This window comes from Galeopterus variegatus, unplaced genomic scaffold, assembly GCF_000696425.1.
Source record: "Galeopterus variegatus unplaced genomic scaffold, G_variegatus-3.0.2 Scaffold3, whole genome shotgun sequence".
Classification (NCBI taxonomy): Eukaryota; Metazoa; Chordata; class Mammalia; order Dermoptera; family Cynocephalidae; genus Galeopterus; species Galeopterus variegatus.
The window spans coordinates 990594-1011638 of NW_007726114.1; the positions used below are offsets into that span (position 1 = coordinate 990594).

General features: G+C 43.4%; 1 protein-coding gene across 1 annotated transcript in view; it reads right to left on the reverse strand.

The window, feature by feature from the left end:
• The window catches only part of CNBD2 (cyclic nucleotide binding domain containing 2), a 70481-nt gene that overhangs the window by 17987 nt on the left and 31449 nt on the right, over positions 1-21045 (reverse strand). Inside the window, exons 8-10 of the mRNA XM_008572595.1 lie at positions 16222-16336; positions 3278-3455; positions 314-434 (exon numbers count right to left, since the gene is read on the reverse strand). Coding sequence (XP_008570817.1) covers positions 314-434; positions 3278-3455; positions 16222-16336 — 414 coding nt within the window. The remainder of the gene's footprint in view (positions 1-313; positions 435-3277; positions 3456-16221; positions 16337-21045) is intronic.

The following is a 21045-nucleotide window of genomic DNA, read 5'->3' on the forward strand; positions in this document are numbered from 1 at the left end:
GTTGCCGGTCCCGGTCCGGTACGGGCGCGACACTGAGGGTTGCGATCTGTTGCCAGTCACGAAAAAAGACAAAAAGGAAAAAAAAAAAAAAAAGAAAGGGGGGTTTTTATTCATTCATTCATTCATTCGTTTAGGTGGGTGGCCAGTATGGGGATCTGAACCCTTGACCTTGGCATTATAACACTGCACTTGAACCAACTGAGCTAATCAGCCAGCTTGGGAGGGGTGTTTCTAAACCTTTACTCTCTACACAACAATCCCAGCCCATTCATGTTACACACTACATTGTGAACAAAGCTCTCTGCACACTTACCACAATTTCTCCTTGCTCCACAGTGTGGATCTTGATGTAGGCCCCCACTGCAGCCTCCTTGGGGAGCTCACCACACTTGGAATTGACCATGGAACATTTGATCGAATGAGTACGCCTGGATCTGAAATTTGACAGTTTGTTAAAGAGAACTCATCTGTGACACAGCCAGCTAATGAGGCCCTGGATAATCAGCCCTCACTTACCACATATCAATAGCTCCCCTCCCCAGAGAATTCATTCCTCCCTACCTGGTGAGAAAACTCAAAATCTGCTGCTTTGCCTCCCACGGATTTGTCATCCGTTTTGCCCTGGGTGACGGAGCCACCAAAGATAACTCAAAGCCCATCTCTCCTGAGCAGTGAGAAGCCCCAAAAAGGGGTTAATCTCCTAGAACCCTCAAGATAGAGGCATTCCTTCCATCTGGGAAATTAACCACGAATTGGGGTTCTCTTCCCCACTTATTCTCCAGGCCAGGAAGTTACAGGAAAAGAACACAGGTGGGGTTTTTTCTAAGTACAGTTTAACAAGTTTAACAATAGAAGCTGGTAACATTCAGTAAGACAAGCAAGGTGACATTCTATAATGCAATTAAGTCGATCCACTAACAAAAGCTTGATTTTAGCAAACATTCTCTTCTTACAGCAATTTCTCAGTATCTTTACATATCAATCAGTAACCTGTTTTTGAGCCAGCAACTTTTCTGTGTTACAATTCTTTATCTTACAACAGAGACTATAGCCTGGGGGAAATTTCCTGTCCTTTGCAAGGTCAATATTTGAAATTGCAAAGTTTTGGAAAACCAGGCCCTGTGAAGTACATTTGCTTTATGCATACTACACAAAAATCAAGCCCTGGGACAGACTGACTCCCATTGTCAGAAACTGGAGATGTGTAATAGGTACTAGACTTGGGAGAGGAAGGAAATAAGGCCCCTTTAAATACCCGGAGGCTATTTTGTGGAGGATGAGCCAGGCTTGATCAGCAAGAAGTCCAGCCTGGCCAGTCTACGCTCAACATGAGGAAGAAATTTCTAACAGAGCTGTCTGAAATGGAACAGACTCCTTTGACAAAGAGTACGCTCTGTACCCCTGGGGACACAATAGAAGTTGGGGTTCTTCTTGACAGGAAGGCAGAGAAGAGATGGCTTTTTTGTTTGTATGTTTACAAAGATAGGCTTCCCTGGGTGGCCCGTAGACCCTGCACTTTGTTCATATTGGTGTTAACTTTACACAGGAAATTTTGTTGTACTTTCATTGGTCTCTGTCTAGGTAGAAGAAATAGACAGACTATGTATTTGGACTAGAAGTAAAGAAAAGATTATTTACCAGCTGAGAATGCAGCTGGACTCACCCAGCATATAAACAAGACAGGGTTCGATTCCCACCCACCAGGACATGGATATGAACGGCACATGCCCAGCGTGTCCTTTATTTTTCACTCCTGGGTCCAACTTGTCCTTTCTCCCTTATTGATTCACAGTGGAGAAACTGGGTCTGTTCCATCTCTACCTTCAATTGGTACTGCAAGTACTGGGTTCCTTGGAAAGAATTTCCATCAGAAGAAAAAAACAACTCAGAAGTCATGGGATGCTCATTACAGAGGGGAGCAGCTTGAAAACGTTAATGGGCAAAAGACTGGAGTGAAGTGGTCCTTGGGGCAACATGGGGATTGTGACTCTGATGCCATTATTAGTATCATAATGATACTTATATTTTCGGGGTTATGCTGTTCTGGGCCCAGCACGGAGCTGACTCTAGGCCGGGCCTCACTAAGTGTGCTTTTCTGCTCCTCATTCTCTCCAGGAAAGACGAAAGCACAGCCTTCAATGTGTATCCCCCTCATGCTACTCGTGACCATCATACCAGATAACAAGACTGAGTGTTAACAAGCTGCTCAGGTTTGAATCCTGGCTCTGCCACTTCCTACCTGTGTGACCTTGAACAAGCAATGTGATCTCTCTATATACACCTTGGTTTTCTCAACTGAAAAATGGGAGCAATAATAATAGTACTTACTCATAGGGTTATTGTAAGGATTAAATTAGATAGTTCAGTACCAGGCACACAAGAAGTATTCTGTGTCAACTAAAATTATCATTATCTCATTTAATTGCTGGCTTGCAACAACCCCAAGATTTAGATACTATTATCTATAGACAAAGAAATAAGGCTTAGAGAGGTTAAGTCTCTTGCCCAGTGACACGGAGCTGAAATAAGTGGTCAAGGCAGAATTTGAACCTGGGTTGGACTGATTCCAAACCCAGGCTCTTATCTACTTTGCTATAACTGCCTCCCTTAGATGGGTAGAATTTTCTTTTCTTTTTTTTTTTGTCCTTTTTGAGACCAGCCGCACCGCGTTCAGCCAGTGAGCACTGTGAGTGCACCAGTCATCCCTATATAGGATCTGAACCCGCGGCGGGAGCGCTGCTGCACTCCCAGTGCCGCACTCTCCCGAGTGCGCCATGGGCTTGGCCCAATGGGTAGAATTTTCTAAAGAGACTCAGAGTCAAAAGGGCCCAGCGGGACTGGCCCGTTAGGTCAGTTGGTTAGAGCTGGTGCTGATAACGCTGAGGTCCGGGATTCGATCCCTGGTTCAATCCAGGGTTTGGCCAGCTGCCAAAAAAAAGAAAAAGGAAAAACGGGGGGGGGGGGGGTGCCCAGCAACACGCAAAGATATAGGACGTCAGAGCCAGAAGATTCATCCTGCCCCTTCGTCCTTAAGTGGGTTACTGAGGCCCTGAGAAAAGAAGTAGCTGACGGCCTCAAGTGGCCTGTGAGTTACAGGCAGAGAATCCAGGTCCTAAATATCAAACCTAGGACCTCTCTAGGCTGCCTTATGCACACACCCATCCCTGTGTCGGCCATCTCCACTCCCTTCCCAGAATCCCTGACATTTTTCCAGGTAAGTCATATCCTCTTTTCAACCACAATCTGGACCCTTCTATCTGCCAAGAGCTGAGCTTACTTTATCTTTGGGCCCAACATCTTTGGGAGACTATCTTCTGAGGTATTGATCTTTCTAGTGAAGCTTGTTCCTTGTTGTACCCAGGTTTTCTGGAGATGCGGAAGTTTCAAAAGGCTAAAGTCCTGTAGAGGATATGATTTGATCTGGAATTCCTTAAATCTCTCCACAGGAGAGAGTCCTGTTAGAGAAAACACAGGAAAACACATTAATGAGTCTTTGCATGTATGATGATAGGGTGGTAGTGGTGAAAGAATATCATAGTAATCTGCCTGGATAGTCTGATACATGGGAGAATAAAAACAAAAAGAAAAGAAAAACACTGTGGCCTCCATGTAGTATCTCTCTGTGGCAGGCCCTGTACTGGAGCCTTTACATCCATTACATAGAGACAAGTGTGATTAGCCTAATTTAAGAGAGAAGATGAACAGCAGAGAATTCAAGTCACCCAGAAAAGGGTTGAAGCTTGGATTTGAACTCAGGTTTACTTGATTCAAAGCTTATATCTTTCCACTGACTGATCACATTTATCTTGGCTTTCATATTGGGGCAGGTGCAGCAGCCGCAATAAAAGATAAATGGATGACTAGCCATAGAAACTTGTACAAGTCACATAATCTCTTGGATGCAGCAGCCGCAATAAAAGATAAATGGATGACTAGCCATAGAAACTTGTACAAGTCACATAATCTCTTGGAGCCCTTGTAAGACTATTGTAAGAATTACAGATAAACCATGTGATATGCCTAACATAGTGCTGGCTATAATAGGCCCATTATGAAAGTTACTAAAAAGATCTCCAAGAAAACACTACTCAGAAATAAAAAGAAGCAAACCAAGTACTCAAAAACACTATACCAAGTGAAAGAAGCCAGATACAAAAGAGTCTATACTCTATGAGTCCATTTATATGAAATCCTAGAAATCCTAAATCTAACTTCTAGTGATAGAAAGTGGTTGCCTAGGGCTAGGGGTGAGGGGTAGAGATTGACTGGGAAGGGGCACAGGGGAACTTTCTGATGTGATATAAATGTCTATAACTTGATCATGCTGGTTACATGAAGGTGTAAATTGGTCAAAATTCATTGAACTACAAATTTTAAATGTATGTATTTTACTGTATAAAAATTATACCTGAATAGTTGATTTTAAAAAGATCTCCAGTGTTAGAATCAACTCTTAAAATTAATATTAACAGAAATAAAACCAAACTCCACAAGGAATAGGCCTGGCTTAACAGAGCCATATAGAAATCCCTGAGTATAACCTTTTTGAAAGGTATTTCAGCAATATCTATCAATATTTTAACTTTTTTTGTTGTTGTTGGCTGGTACAGGGATAGAAACCTGGACCTTGGTGTTATCAGCACCATTCTCTAACCAACTAATCTAACCAGCCAGCTTCAATATTTTAAATGTTCATAGCCAGTACACAGTGGATCAATTACTTGATTGAGCAATTCTAGGAATTTGTCCAACATGTTTTCTTGCACAAGGATGCAAAGATAAACACACCAGGACATTCACCACGGTAGGATGAAAAACTGGATAGTGAAAATTTGGAAATAACTCAAAATATCTGTAAAAGGTAATTGGTTAAATTAATTACATTATATCCAGATAACAGAATAAAAGTCAGAGCATGGTGCTGATAACATCAAAGTCCAGGATTCGATCCCTACACTGGCCTGCTGCCAAAATAAATAAATATTTTTAAAAGAAATTGACTGTTTAAAGCAAAAGTAATAACCATGTATTGTAAGGTTTTTAACATACGTGAAAGTAGAATATATGACAATAACAAAATATTTGGGAGGAGAGAAATGGAAGTATACTGTTGTAATGTTCTGATTCCATATGTGAAGTCGTATCTTATCACTTGAAGGCAGACTGTGATAAGTTAAAGGTATACACAGTAAGTCCTAAAGAAACCACTAAAATAATATACTAATACGATAATATAATAAAGAGATAGCTAATGAACCAACAAAGAAAATAAAATGAAATCATACAAAATAATCCAAAAGGCAGGGAAAAAAAGTAAAAGGGAACAGAAGGGACAAACAGAAANATATTTGGGAGGAGAGAAATGGAAGTATACTGTTGTAATGTTCTGATTCCATATGTGAAGTAGTATCTTATCACTTGAAGGCAGACTGTGATAAGTTAAAGGTATACACAGTAAGTCCTAAAGCAACCACTAAAATAATATACTAATACGATAATATAATAAAGAGATAGCTAATGAACCAACAAAGAAAATAAAATGAAATCGTACAAAATAATCCAAAAGGCAGGGAAAAAAAGTAAAAGGGAACAGAAGGGACAAACAGAAAGATGGTAGATGATTTAAACCCAACTATAATCAATCATAATATTAAATGTAAACAGTTTAGACAGCTCAATAAAAAGGCAGAGATTGTCAGATTAGATTTTAAAAATAAGCAAAGACCCAACTGATAGGTTCTGAACATAACTGGCACCATTTTAGTCAAGGCCAAGCACAAAATGGCCCCAACTCCTCCCCCCTTCCCTTTACAAGAAACTTCATGATTTCTGAGAAACAGAAGCCCTTTTGCTTCTGCAAGGGTGCAATTCTCAACCCGGTCACATAGCTTCTGCATTAGCATAATGCTCCTCCTTGATTTTATCAGCCAGTCCTTGACACCCTATATAAGCTCTCTCACTCCCACACCTGGTGCTGTCTTCCATTTTGAGGGTAGCTCTGGGCTGCCATCCACTTTGAACGCAGCCCAGCGCTTCTTTTCCTTTAATAAAGCTTGATTGGTACCCAGCATTTTGGCTCACTTTCTTTCATTTTGGTGCCAAAACCCGGGAAGGGTTCTGGCCAGCGTTCTCGGACGATCCCCACCTGGGTTGATTGGTCCTCAGCCACCCTTCCTGGACCTGCCAAACCAGGTATATTTGGGACTCTCTCCTTTTGCTATTTCAGACCAACACATCCAACATTGGCCTCAATTCAGGGTGAGTCAATGGGTCTTTCCTACCTACTTCTACAGGTTCCCCCGACTACTCTCTATGACTACTGTCTACTTGCTATGAAGCCCAGGCGCCTGGCCAAGGGAACCCCTCTCATGCCTCCCAGCTATTGGAGGATGCTCCTCTAGCTGGTTGGTGGCTTTTCTCTCAAAAAGAAGGCATGCACCAAAGAGGATGCTCCTTGGTGTTACCCTTCTTCTACTGGGACTGATCACCTCCTTTCTCACCCTCTAAATGGGATCCTCACTATCCAAACCTCCATACTCCATGTCCTTGGGCTGTCTCCTGGCCAATTTACCCTTTGGCCTCCAGGGAGACATTAAACCTAAACGTCTCGTTTAATACTGCATTCTGCGCTCTATGTCTCCAGGCTGTCTACAATCTCTCAGCCTCCAGGAAGACATTAAAACTCGAATGCCTTGTTACAATGGATCCCAGTGACCACAAGATGGCACTCTCAATTTAGATACTCTGAAAGACCTAGACAGCTATTGCCACCAAAACTGCAAAGGCTGGAGAGATTCCTTATTTTCAAGCCTTCTTTCTATCTCCAACACAATCCTTCTCTATCAAAACTATCCTACCTTTTAAATTCTCCTAGCTCATGCTCGACCTCCCCTTCTAGACTCGGCCCATCAATCTTCTGATCTGTCAGCCTTCACCTTTTTTCTCTCTTCCCCCTACCTGGTCTTGAGATGCTTGTCCTCAGCCACCCAACCCCTCTCCTTCTTCCCCTTCATCAGGTGACAACCCTACCTCAGCTCCAACTCCTTTATATCCCCCTCTGTGAAGTGGCAGGGATGGAGGGAATTGTCTGAGTCCATGTCCCTTTTTCCCTTTGGACCTTTCCCAAATCAAAAAACAACTGGGATCCTTCCAGTCTGACCCAGACACATCTGTCCCCTGAAGACAGGGAGCAGGTCTGGGTAACGGCCCAACAACAGGCAGATGAGGTACATGCTCAAAATAACAGGTGGCCTGTGGGAGCCATTGCCATTCCTCGCATGGACGCAAATTGGGACTACCAGGCCGGTCATGGGGACCGGAATCTCTGGGATAACATGATCACACACTTGATTTATGGCCTCCAAAAGGCTACTCATGAGTCAGTCAATTATGACAAGCTTAGAGAAATCACACAGAGATCCACTGAAAATCCCAGTGAGTTCCTAACCCATCTCTCTAAGGCTTTACATAAATACACACATATAGACCCAAACTCCCCTGCAGGCAGGGCCCTTTTACACTCACATTTCATTATCCAATCAGCCCCTGATATTCGAAAAAAAAAAACAAAAAAACTTGAGGATGGTCCAAATACAACCCAACGAGACCTCCTCAGAGCAGCTTTCAAGGTTTTTAACAATAGACAGGAGGAGGAGAAAAAGATCATTACAAAAGAGATCAGGCCAAATGCCAACTCCTGGCTAATGCCATCGATGGCTCACGTACTCCAAAGGTGGCTGCCTCAAGGGGCAAGCCACCCAGGAACTGCTTCAAATGTGGTCAACCAGGCCACTGGGTACAGGGCTGTCCTAACCCCAGGCCTCCTCCTGGGCCCTGTCCTCACTGCAAACAGTCAGGTCACTGGAGGGGTTGGTTGTTGCACTTGCCAGAGAGGGAGTGGCCCAGTCCCCAACCCACAGCCTTTGGCTTCAAGGCCACCCCTACTGGAGATTCTTGGCTTTGCCCAGGAGGAGGACTGATGATGCCCAGGGCCCAGGCCCCCACAGAGATCACCACATGTGAGCCCAGGGTAACTTGCCTCATAGCAGGTAAGCCGATCTCTTTTGTCATTGATACAGGGGCCACTAACTCCTGAATATGCAGGAACAACAACCCCGTCCTCTATCACAATAGTAGGGGTCACAGAATCAGAGTACCACGCACAAATCACTCAACCCCTCTTGTACACCCTACATCACACCCAATTCATACATGAATTTTCAATAATGCCTCAATGCCCAGCCCCCATTACTGGGACGGGACATTCTTTTCAAATTCAAAGCTACTCTTATCCTAAACACTTTAACTCCAGCTACAATGCTCCTATTACAGGCCACCCCAGATCTGGCCCCTGAGGCTTCCACCTTCCCCTCCTCCTTGGACAAGGTTAATCCCTAGTATGGGACACTTCTTCTCCCTCCATTATTATGCACCTTTCCCCTATCCTTGTTAAGTTGCAGAACCCTTCTTTGTTCCCTAATGTACCACAATAACCCATCACTAACAAACACCTAATAGGCTTGAAACCCATCATACACAAACTCCTTCCTTCTCATCTCTTACGGCCTACCCACTCGCCTTTTAATACACCCCTCCTTCTGGTTATAAAGCCTAAGGGCTCATACCATTTAGTACAGGACTGTGCCTAACACATGCCGTTCCCAACAACTTACTTGGACAGTACTGCCACAGGGATTTCAGGATAGCCCCCACTTCTTTGGCCAGTCCTTAGCTCAAGACTTATCTGAACTTCCTCCAACCTCTAGCACTTTAATACAATATGTGGATGACTTCCTCCTTTGTAGCCCCTACTATGAGGGTTTACAGGCCCACACTGTTGCTCTCCTTAATTTCCCAGTCTCCAGGGGATGTCGAGTGTCCCCCAGCAAAGCCCAAATTTCTTGTCCTTCGGTCACCTATTTGGGAGTCCACCTCACCCCCCCCAAAACCAGAGAAATAACAGGAGATCACAAGAGTCTAGTTTCTGAACTCCCTACTCCTACCACAAAGGGTGAAATCCTTTCTTTCCTGGGTCTTGCAGGGTATCTTCACTTATGGATTTCTAACTTTGGCGTGCTAGCAAAACCACTTTATGAGGCAGCCAAGGGGGATCCTGCCTTAGATCCCACAAAGTCCATTCATTCTCCCTTCCAGTGATTAAAAGCCACTCTCCTCACAGCCCCAGCTCTATCCCTCCCAAGCCTATCTCATCCTTTTACCCTATACATCACTGAAACCCAAGGATTGGCAGTTGGGGTTTTGGGACAAGAGGCAGGAGATATTTTCTCCCCAGTTGCATACCTCTCTAAACAACTAGACACCACAGCCTGGTGGTGAGCCTAGAGGATGAGCTCCCTGTTTACGGGCCTTGGCGGCAGCTGCCCTTTTAGCACAAGAAAGCTCTAAACTAACTTTTGGACAACAAACAGTCAAGACCCTCTCAGCCATAAGGCCAAGTCAATTCTCTCCCTTTCCCACCTACAACTTATCCACCTTACTTTCATTGAAAACTCCCAGCTCTCCTTTAAACCTTGCCCTCCCTTAAATCCAGCCACTCTCATCCAAAAACACTCACAACCCTTAGAACATAATTGCATGGAGGTTTTAACCCCTTTAACGAATGCTCTCACCTCAGAAATCATCCCTTGTCTTGGCCTACCTACGAGGCACTCACTCGCCTATGAGCTGTCCCCCACAAGCCCACAGGCCTCAGCCCCCCCCCCTTTTTTTATTGTCTTTTTTTGTGACCGGTAATGGGATCGCAACCCTCGGTGTTGCGTCCGCACCGCACTCAACCAGTGAGCAGAGCGGTCTCTATACGGGATCCGAACCCTCGGCGGGAGTGTTGCCACACTCCCAAGCGCCACACTCTACTGAGTGCACCACCGGGCCGGCCCAGGCCTCAGCCCCTTTGAACTTATGTATGGTAGAACCTTCACTCTCACACCTCTCCCTTCCAGCTCATCGCCTTTAGGCCAGTATCTCCCTACTCTTTGGATCATTAAGGATCTTCTTAGGGAACAGGCCAACCTTCTATTACCTCATCCTTTCCCCACCAACCCCTCAGACTTTAAACTGAGCCTGGGACAGCAAATGTATATTAAAACCCAAATCGTGGGGCCGGCCCATGGCTCACTTGGGAGAGCGTGGTGCTGATGACACCAAGTCAAGGGTTAAGATCCCCTTACCAGTCATCTTTTTATTAAAAAAAAAAAAACAAAAAACCCCAAATCCCAAAGCCCCTCTCACTGTGTTGGGAAGGGCCTTATACAGTACTTCTCACCAACCCCATGGCAGTAAAAGTACTAGGAAAGGATCCTTGGTATCGCTTATCCTTGGTAAAACTAGCACCTGAGACTTTACCCAAAGAATCTGTTAACACCAAGCCAGAGGGGCCCCTCTGCTCAACCCCCAACCCAACATCTCCTCACACTTCATTCATTTAGGACCCACAAAACTGAAAGTCTCTAGGACCTCCACTCTTCCCCCAGACCCAGAAAAAGGATGATCTTTCCCCCGGCGATTATTCTCTCACTCTTGCAGGCCCGCTCCACGTCCTTCACACAAGAGCTACTCCAAGACTGGTCCCGACCTGCTATTGCGGGTTTGCAATTGTGGGGCTTGATAAGTATATGCCACCCCGTGTCCCTAACCTTCATTATACTATCTGTGCTAGTACTTGCTACAGGATTGGCCAGTGCTGCCCCAAAGGAGTGTAACATTATAGGAAGATTTCTCCTGGCACTTCTTTACCTCCTATCAGGAGGATGCTTCTTAGCAATTTCATTGTGGCAATGTCCCCTTTAAATTCTTTTGGCCCCCTAACCCTTTGCATCCTTCCCATGTTTCTCCTCCTATCTCAATGCTCCCCCTTACCTGGAACATGGAGGTTCTAGGTCCACAGGGACAATGCAGTCCTCAACAAATCAGACTGGTCCCCGAGCGACTCATCTGTCTCCCATTTCATGAGAAACTTTTTGTGGTCACCCCCCTCCCTGTCGATGCAGCCTGCAACATTTCCACAAAGGTCCCTTCATTTTCCTCTAAACTCACCTCAGTGGGGACTGTCAGCATTGTGTGGAGCCTGCTCACACGCTGCCTTACTAACACCACCAAACGCTACCACTCACTTACCCCCTCCCCATCCATGCCCTAAAACTGGAATATATTTCCTTTGTAAAACTACATTATCCTGTTGTCTGCCCCCTAATGCAATTTCTTGCATATTCGTTTGGCTCATCCTGACATCACAGTCCAGACAGATGGAGGGATGGAGATGGGACTGGGACTAACTTTGCCCCCCCCTCAGGAAGTGCCTCCCGCTCCTGTAGGGTACTAATTGTACCTTTTTTAATTGGGGCAAGGATCCTTCCTGCAGCTGGGACTGGCATAGTGGGCCTTGCTACTGCCTCTCAATTCTATCAAAAACTCTCAGAAGAACTAAGTATAGAGAGCTTCTCCTCCCTAGAGCAACAGGTCACCTCACTTGTGACAGTCACTTTATGGAAGAACCATCGGGCCCCTGACCTCCTTACAGCCAAGAAGGGAAGCACCTGCCTCTTCTTGGGGGAGGAATGCTGTTATTACGTAAATGAGTCCGGGGTGATCCAAAACAACGTAAACCATTTAAAGGCAAGCATTGATCACTGACACAAAGGGTTACAAAACACAAACACACTTTGGGGGTGGCCTCAGTCACTGAACTCTTGGAAACCCTGGCTTACGCCCCTACCAGGACCCCTAACTGTGCTGGGATTCATCCTACTTTTTGGTCCCTGTTTCTTTTGGTGTTTCTCTAATTTCTTGCAGTAACATATGCAGGCTTTCACGAACCAAAAGGTCGCTGAGTTGTTCCTGCAAGGAAGATATCAGCCCCTCATAATCAGCAACCCTTCCCCAAAAGAATACAGCCTCCCCACATGAAACCAATACCCTACCACCTAACTGTTTTACCTGCCAACATAAATCTTTTATTTTTTTCATATCTTCACCCATCTCCAGCAGGAAGTAGCTTCAGAAGAATGAGACTTTTGCCCCATTTCCCTTCTCCCTATACTTAAAAGGCAGGAGTGATAGGTTCTGAACATAACCGGCACCATTTTAGGCAAGGCCAAGCACAAAATGGCCCCAACCCCTCTCCTTTTCCCTTTACAGGAAACCTCATGATTTCTGAGAAACAGAAACCCTTTTGCTTCTGCAAGGGTGCAGTTCTCCACCCTGGTCACATAGCTTCCGCATTAGCATAATGCCCGTCCTTGATTGTATCAGCCAGCCCTTGGTGCCCTACAGTTCATATAAGCTCTCCCACCCCCACACCTGGTACTGTCCTCCATTTTGAGCGCAGCTCAGCAGATTCTTCTCCTTTAATAAAGCTTGATTGTTACCTGGCATCTTGGCTCACTTTCTTTCACCAACTATATGCTGCCTTTAAGAAAACTACTTTAAATATAAAACCACAAAAAGGTAAACATAAAAGGGTGGAAAAGATATAGCAAACATATATTAATCAAAAGGAAGCTAAATTAAACCAAAAGGAGTAGCTAAATTAATATCAGAAAAAATGGGTTTTAGAGCAAAGAAGTCCAGGGACAAAGAAGTTCATTTTGTAATGATTAAGAGTTCAATCCTAAACATTTATGCACCTAAGAAGAGAGCTTCAAAATACTCCTACATGAAGCAAAAACTGATAGAAATGCAAGGAGAAAAATGTATCTACAATCGTAGTTGAAGATTTTAACAACCTTCTCTATTAACAATTGATAGAGCAAGTAGAGAGAAAAGTCAGCAAGGATAGAGATGACTCGACCAGCATTGTCAACCAACCTCACCCGATTATCATTCATAGAACACTGCACCCAAGAACAGCATTACAAATGCAAATGGAACATTTACCAAGATAGACTATGTTCTGAACCATAAAACAAGTTTCAATACATTTAAGAGGATTCAAATCATACAAAGTATGTTACCTTGGAAATCAATAACAGAAAGATGGCTGAATAATCCCCAAATGTTGGGAAACTAAATAACACCCTCCTGAACATTCAGTGGGTCAAAGAAGAAATCAAAATGGAAATTTAAAAGTATCTTGAACTGACTAACAATGAAAATACAACATATCAAAACTTGTGGGATACAGTTTTCTCTCTGGCACATTGGCAGTGGAAAAGAGAGAAAAAGAAATGGCACAAGAACTGACATTTACCTAGTACCTCCTAGGTCCCATGCATACATGGCCTCATTCAGCCTTCCTAGTAGCCTGTGTGATAATAATAACGAATGTCGTCTATATACTAATGCATCCAGCTAGTGTTCTAAGTGTTTCATATGTTAATTCGCTTAATGTCATAACAATCCTATTGCTACTGAAACCCCAAAGGTCTGTTTGCATGCCACTCAATAGCCAACAATTGAGAGACAAGTGTTGATGTAAGGAAAGGTAGCCTTTAATCAGGAAGCTGGCAGCCTGGGGAAATGGTGGACTCACTGAACAGAAGTGACTCCACTTTGTTAAACTTCTAAGTTAAAAAGGTTTTTTTTCTTACTCTTGCAACCTGAACTGCATGGCTTTCAGCTGGACATTAGCATACAACGATTCTTGTTCACATGATTGCTAGAACATAATGACTTTTGCTCACACTGTACACAGAATAATTATAGAAGAAATTATTAACCCAAGTGGCCATTCTTTACTAGCTTACTAACTAGATCTTTTTGAGGTTAACAGGAACTGAATCCGTGACTTGACTTCACAGAGGATGGTCACTATGAATCAGCTCCCACCCAAGAAGTTCTTTGTTGTTTATTTGCGATTTTCCTGCACATCCCTGCTTAGATCACCATGAATCAGCCCCCTACCACCTGTCGCTATAAAACCCTTTGGCAAGTCTGGGAAAAGCAGAGATGGTCTTTGAGACACGAGTCCACCATTTCCCCAGGCTGCCGGCTTCCTGATTGATGGCTACCTTTCCTTACACCAACACTTGTCTCCCAATTATTGGCTATTGAGCAGCAAGCAAACAAACCTTTGGGGTTTCGGTAACACCATGACGTAGGGACCATTATTCACATTTGTAGACTCTGGTGGCACTCGTACACAGGGCATACAGTCACCTGTTCAGCATGACACAGCTAGTAAGAAAAGGACCCTGTATTCAAAAACAACCAGTGTGGCTTGTGAGCCTATGCTCTTAACCATTACACCATGACAGAGAAACCAGGCCCAGAGACTTTAAGTACCCACCAGAGTTACCCAGCAAATAAATAGGATTCAAACCCAGTTTTGTCTAGCACCAAGCTCTCTTTTTTCCCCTCTGCCTCTCCATGTTGGCCTCAGTTCTAATCTCAGGAGGAGGACTGGCTCCATCTGTGAATAGATCCTTAGGGAGAAGGGTCCAGGATAATGCATAGATAGTAATCTCAAGGGATGGGCAGGAAGCATGTCAGTACTTGGTACTGGTAAGATGTAGGACACCTGAGCCACTGCAAATGTCTAGGGTTCGTGAATTAGGTGGATAAAACAAAAAGATCTCTGGAGGATGGAAGGGCAAAAGAAAGGAAAATGCCATAATTGAGTTGTGAATGGAAATAACACTACCCTAGAATCAGGAAGCCTGGTTATCACCCTGGCCAGTTCTAGAGGCTGTTATCTGACAACTTCTATATCCAACAACAGGAAATGGAGAATGAGGAAGGCTGGAGACATTTATGAAGAAAAGGAAGTCTGGGCTTTGGAATCAGTTGGGCCTGGGTTAGAATCCCAACTCTGAACTTCTCCATTGCTATTTATTATCCCTATGACCCTTAGACAAGAGATTCACCTCTCTGAGTCTCAGTTTCCTCATCTGTAAAATGGAGATGCAATCATAACTTCTGATGACCTGTTGTGAGAATTACATAGTATGTATAAACAGCCAAGCTCAGTACATGGCATATAATCAGAATTCAATAAATGATAGCTGTTATTCATACTTGTTGGGAAAATAGAATAATTTAATCAGGCCCCCTTGTCTTGGGACAGGTTGGGGGTGGTGCAGTGCATTCTTTGTGAATAGGTTGTGTGTGGGTGGAGTTAGTGCACATGGGTGGCACCACCACTTTGGCTGGCGTTTACTGCCTCAGGCGGCTGCCGCACCACAAAACCATGCTTTCCAACCTACAGCTTCCAAGGACCTGTTTGCCAGTTACCTAGCTCATAGACCTGTGTATAAGGGGTCTGGGGACCCAGACTGGCGTGTGAAGGGTTCGTGACTCAGTCTGGACAATGGGCTTGAGGGCTCTGGAGGCTTCACACCCAGCCTGAGCTCAACAATTGGCCCAGTCAGCAGGATTAGGGCAGGTAATAGAGATCAACAATAGTCGATGTCGGCAGGATTTCGACATTAGCCTAGCGCTACAATACTTATCTCTTGATACATGAGTTTGGATAAAGCTCCCGAGAGTGTGCACACACATTCACAGCCTGGGATGTGTCTATAACCAGACACAGCAGCTAAGATATGTTTATCCATTCACTCACTCTGTGATTAGCTTCTATGTACCCGCTGGATGCCAGGCGTGGTACTAGCCCCTGGGAATAAAAAGCCCTTATGGAGATTACATTCCAGCAAGGGAGACAGATTTAATAACCATTTTTGATTCAACTTAATGATCTCAGTGGGGTTAAACATCACAGAAGAGAAATACAGGGTACTGGAATTGGATGTAATGGGGGATGGAAGATGTTGATCCAGCATGAGAAATCAGGAAGACTTCTCTGTTCTCTGAGAAAGGGATGTTTATAAAGCAGAAGAGAACTATAAAGCAGACCTATAAAGCAGAAGAGAACAGGGTGGGAAAAAAAAGGGTGGGAGGGGTGGGGATGTGTGAGGGGAGGAGTCAGTGGCCACATGGGAGAACCTGAAGAGCGAAAGGGAAAAGGCTCAAAGGGAGGAAGCTGACGGCTGGCTGGTTAGCTCAGTTGGTCAGAGCATGGTGCTAATAACACCAAAATCCAGAGTTTGATGCCTGTACCAGCCAGCTATCAAAAAAAAAAAGGGGAGGAGGCTGAAAAGGAGGGCAGGACTTTGCAGGCCAGAGGGTGGAAGAAGGGATCAAACTAGACCTACTGTCAGACCCTTCTGGCTCTAGATAGCTAAGATTCTAGGGCTGGGAACTAGAAACAGGATGGGTCTGGGCACCCCCTGCTGTGTGCCAGCTGCTAGATGTGGCTGCCCAGTTTACCATGCAGGTGGGTCTTCAGAGGTTCGTTGTCTATCAGCACCAGATGCTGCCAGATCCACTTGTAATACGAAGGGGAGGTCCCAAGGTCTATCAGCCTAAGGACTTCACAGCTGCCCTGGACAAATCAAGGGACACAAACAAAAGGGTTAACCCCTGAGATTCCAGGCAGGCCCGGCTTTGAAGATAAGCTCCCTGTAATGCATCTATTACCCCATTTTGTTTTATTTGCTTAATGCAAGCAGTTTCAGATTCTTTTTTTTTTTTTTCTTAAATGAAAATGTTATCTACTCATCATAAAAAGTTCAAATAGCTAAAGGGGCATAAGAACTAAATGCAATGCTGGTACTCCACCATAGAGGATGTTATTGGGACAACTGGTGTAACTGATTATGAACTGCGGATTATATATTATATCAATATTAAAATTCCTTGATTTTGATAATTAGTCTGTGGTTAATTTCTGATCTTACAGAATCATCACTAAAGTATATAGGGGTAAATGAGTATGATGAATGATATTTAACTCTCAAATTATATATATATAAAATGTATATATATCTCCCTTGGTATATATTGGGGATTGGTTCCAGGACCTCCATTGGATACCAAAATCCATAGATGCTCAAGTCCCCCATATAAAATGGTGTACTATTTGCATAAAAACTATGCACATCCTCCCATATACTTTAAATCATCCTAGATTACTTATAATACCTAATATAATGTATATACTATGTAAATAGTTGTTATAATGTATTGTTTAGGGAGTTTAGGGAATAATGACAAGAAAAAAATGTTTCTAGTATTTTCCACAGTTGGTTGGATCCACAAATGCAGAACCCACAGATACAGAGGGTTGACTGCATACATTAAAGCAAATGTGGCAAAATGCTGACAATTAGTGAATCTGGGCTAAGGTTATATAGGAGTTCTTTGTACTGTTCTTGCAATTTTTCTATAAATTTAAAATTATTCCAGAATTTAAAATTTAAAAATATTCAAACCAAACAGAAGAACGTAGAGAAAGTTAAAACTACATTAATCCTAACACCCAGAAATAACTAGTAGTAATATATTGGTAAATGTTATTTCAAACTTTTCTCTATGAGCATATCAGATGTATTTATACAATTTTCATTAATAAGTTCATTTATGTGAGACTCTAACCTTTTTATGAACTCAATAATATATCAAGGACATCTTTTCATGCCAAACAATATGGTCCTACATTATAGTTTTTAATGATTGCATATTATTCCGTGTACACCATAATTTATAAAATAAAAAATAACAAATATTCAGTTCAACAGAAGTCCGACGCTAGGAGTAAATGCTGATTCTATTTATATAAAGTTCAAAAACAGGCAAAAGTAATCTGTGGTGACATAAGTCACAATCTGTGTGACATAAGTCACAAGAGTGGTTACATTTGTAGGGGAATTTTGTCTCGGAAGGGGCAAAAGAGAGCGTTCTGGAGTGCTGGAAATGTTCCATATCTTGATTTGAATGATGTCCACATATGTAAAAATTTATCAAGCAGTAAAGTTTAGATTTGAAATCTTTACTGCATATATGTTATGCCTCAAGAAAACATTTTTGAAGACTTATATTTGGTTGTTTCTAATTTGTTACTATTACATATAACTCTGATTTTGTTGAGGACAGCCAAGTTCCCAGTCAGAAAAACACACCACCTTTCCAAACTCTCCTGCAGTGGGGATGGCAGTGACCCAGCTTTGGCTAACGAGAAGATGGCTTATAAAACTGCCAGGAAAGCTATTGTTCTTCTTTCTTTTTCCCTGTGCTTGAAACTCAGATGTGATGGCTGGTGGTGGAACAGTAATATTGCAACAATAGGACAAAAGCCATAAGCTATAGATGATGAGGGGAAAAGCTAGAAGCCCTGGGTTATTGATGATTTCCTAGAATAGCTGTTCTAGCCCTGGACTGCTTAATTCTAGACTGAAAATAAAAATAAATTTCAATTTTTAAGCCACTGTAGTTGAGTTTCTGTGACTTGCAGCAGAGAGCAACTCTAACAGATATTCTTGTACATACATCTTAATTCTGACAGAGGTCATTAAGGCAGTTCACAAATGATCAAGTTCTCCTTCCAGGCACATGGCAGGATTGTACTTTCCCATTCTTTGAACTAGGCATGGCCTTCTTACTTGCTTTGGCCAGTTTCCTTAGATTTTCTTAGCAAAGTGACTTGTGATATTCTGGGTGGAAACTTTAAAAGCCAGTGTTTGATTCTCAGCATTCCCATCTCCCGTCCTGTTGATCATGGATGCATGGGTCAAGATAGAGCCTCCAGTGGCATGGGCCCTACAGTCACAATAAGGAGCAAGGCCTCCCTGATGACCTGCTATGGGCAAGTAGTGTGAAGAAAGAAATCTTGGTTTGAGGATTGTTTATAACTGCAGAATCATCTAGTTTATCCTAATATCCTTGTTTAATTATCTCCTTGTGAATAATTCCTAAAGGTATGCATGTTTTAAGTTTTGATACACAAGGGTCGGCCCATGGCTCACTTGGGAGAGCGTGGTGCTGACAACACCAAGTCAAGGGTTAAAATCCCCTCACCAGTCATCTTTAAAAAAAAAAAAAGTTTTGATACACATTGCCAAACTGCCCTCCAGAAAGGTTAGCTCAATTTATACTCTCTCCAATAGTGCATGACAGAGCGCATTATAATACACTTTTGCCAATACTGGGTTTTCACAATCCTTTTAATATTTGTTAATCTGACAGGTATGTCATTTTTCGTTCTCATTTTACATCCTTATGAAATCTTACCCTTTTTTAGTAGGAACCCTAAAAGACACTATAAAGGGTTAAGTTTCAAGACAAATTAAGAGAAAGGAGAAAAGCAAACAAACATTTAATAAGCTCTTATTATATGTAAGGCATTGTGCTTGGAGCTTTATTCAACATTCATTCATCAAACATCTATCACCCAGGAACCGAAGTTGCCCGAGAAACATGTGAACACAGTTTCCTCTTGGAAAGTCTCTCCTGAGTCTTTAATTGCATCTGTATCTGTGAAGAAAACAGTTCCATCATGTGTCACCAAATGATAAAGCATTCAAGATGGGTTGATTATGGGCATTAATTATGTTTACAATGCCCACAGGAAATTCTGTTTTCCAACTTTCCAGGTCCCAAAGATGTCTAGCCACCGGCTGCTGATTTCGCCCTCTAGTGGCACTACCAGTAAACAACAGGAGTTGTGACAGCCTGGTCTCCTTCCTCCCAGAGGAAGAACACTCAAGGCGCTAGCCAGGCAGGAAATGAAAAATGAGAAAAAGAGCAGTCCCTCTAGAGGGGACAGGCACTTTCCAATTACAGCCAGAGGTGGCACCACCAGAATGCAGCTTGGTGTTGCCTGATTCTCAAAAGCCAGAAATCAGAAATTTTATGTAAAATCTTCACATTAACGATTAAATCAGATTTTAATAAAACACTGTAAAGGACAAACCAAACTCATCTGCTGTCCAAGAGTTCCCATACCTGCTGTCACATTGTGACCTGTGTATTATTTTTCAGGATGAAGTCCAAGCACCCCTGCATTAGAATCACCTTTGGTGCTTACTCAAATGTAGATTACAGAGTTAATGAAATCAGTCTCTGGAATGAGACAGGAATCCGGCTTTTTAAAAAGCACCCAGGTGTTTCTATGCTTACCAAAAGTTGAAAACACCTCCTTACATTAGGAGCTCTCCAACTTTAGTGTGAATCAGGATGACCTGGAAGGCTCCTTAAAACACAGCTTACTGAGCCCTCCCCCACAGAGTTCTGGATTTAATACCTCTTGGGCGGGCCTGAGAATTTGTATTTTTAATGAGTTCCCAAGTGATACTGATGTTGCTGGTCCAGCCACAACACTTTGAGAACCACCACTAGAGGATGAATGCTAGTTGAGTAAGTATGTGCTAAAGTAATTCTTATCTTTACCAGACTTTATGAGTGGTCCATTTTACAGATGAAGAAATGGAGGCGAAAACAGATTAAGAGCCATACCCCACTTTCTGCTAGTCAGAATGTAATCATCATGATGATTAAAGGAAGTCTTGAAGTTATATCTCTCACCACTCATCCCTCCAATCTTTCCTGGCTACATAGTATCAAAAGAGCTTAGAGTTAAATTGGGGGATATATGACATTCCTTGGCTTTGGAGGTGATCACCTCAAATTTTAGGAAGGAGGAAGCAAATATCAGGCAGAAGGAATTGCACATTATTCAGGTTGGCCTTCGAGGTTCTCCACTTAACAGTTCCCCTTCTAGGCTCTCTAACCATCTCCCATCTTTCTTCATGTGACCATCAGGATTCTCCAAACTTATCATATAAACCCCAGGCATACCCCTACTGTGCACTTGGTTTCACACTATTCCCCTCAGCTGGCAATGACTGCACCATCACCCTCCTCTGTGGAGATCCAATCCCTTTTTAGTATGTGGAGATCAGAAGCTAGTCACTTCATTTCCTATGCTCCCTTGTAGCTAAGGTTCTGGATATGATATGGGTTCCACCAGTCTGATGCACTTGTGCAAAGCCTGGTTTTGGAAGTGCCAGACATCCACTTTGTTACTGGAGGTGGTGGCTATAGAAATGGTTTCCTGAACATGGCATGGCCGGCCACTCCTGTGGCAGTTCTGTTCTGGGCCCTGATTTGTAGTTGTTTGAGAGTCACTTTCAGTATAGGGTCTCTTTCTGCAGGCTTCTCCCCCCCCCCCCCCCCCCCCCCCCCCCCCCCCCCCCCCCCCCCCCCCCCCCCCCCCCCCCCCCCCCCCCCCCCCCCCCCCCCCCCCCCCCCCCCCCC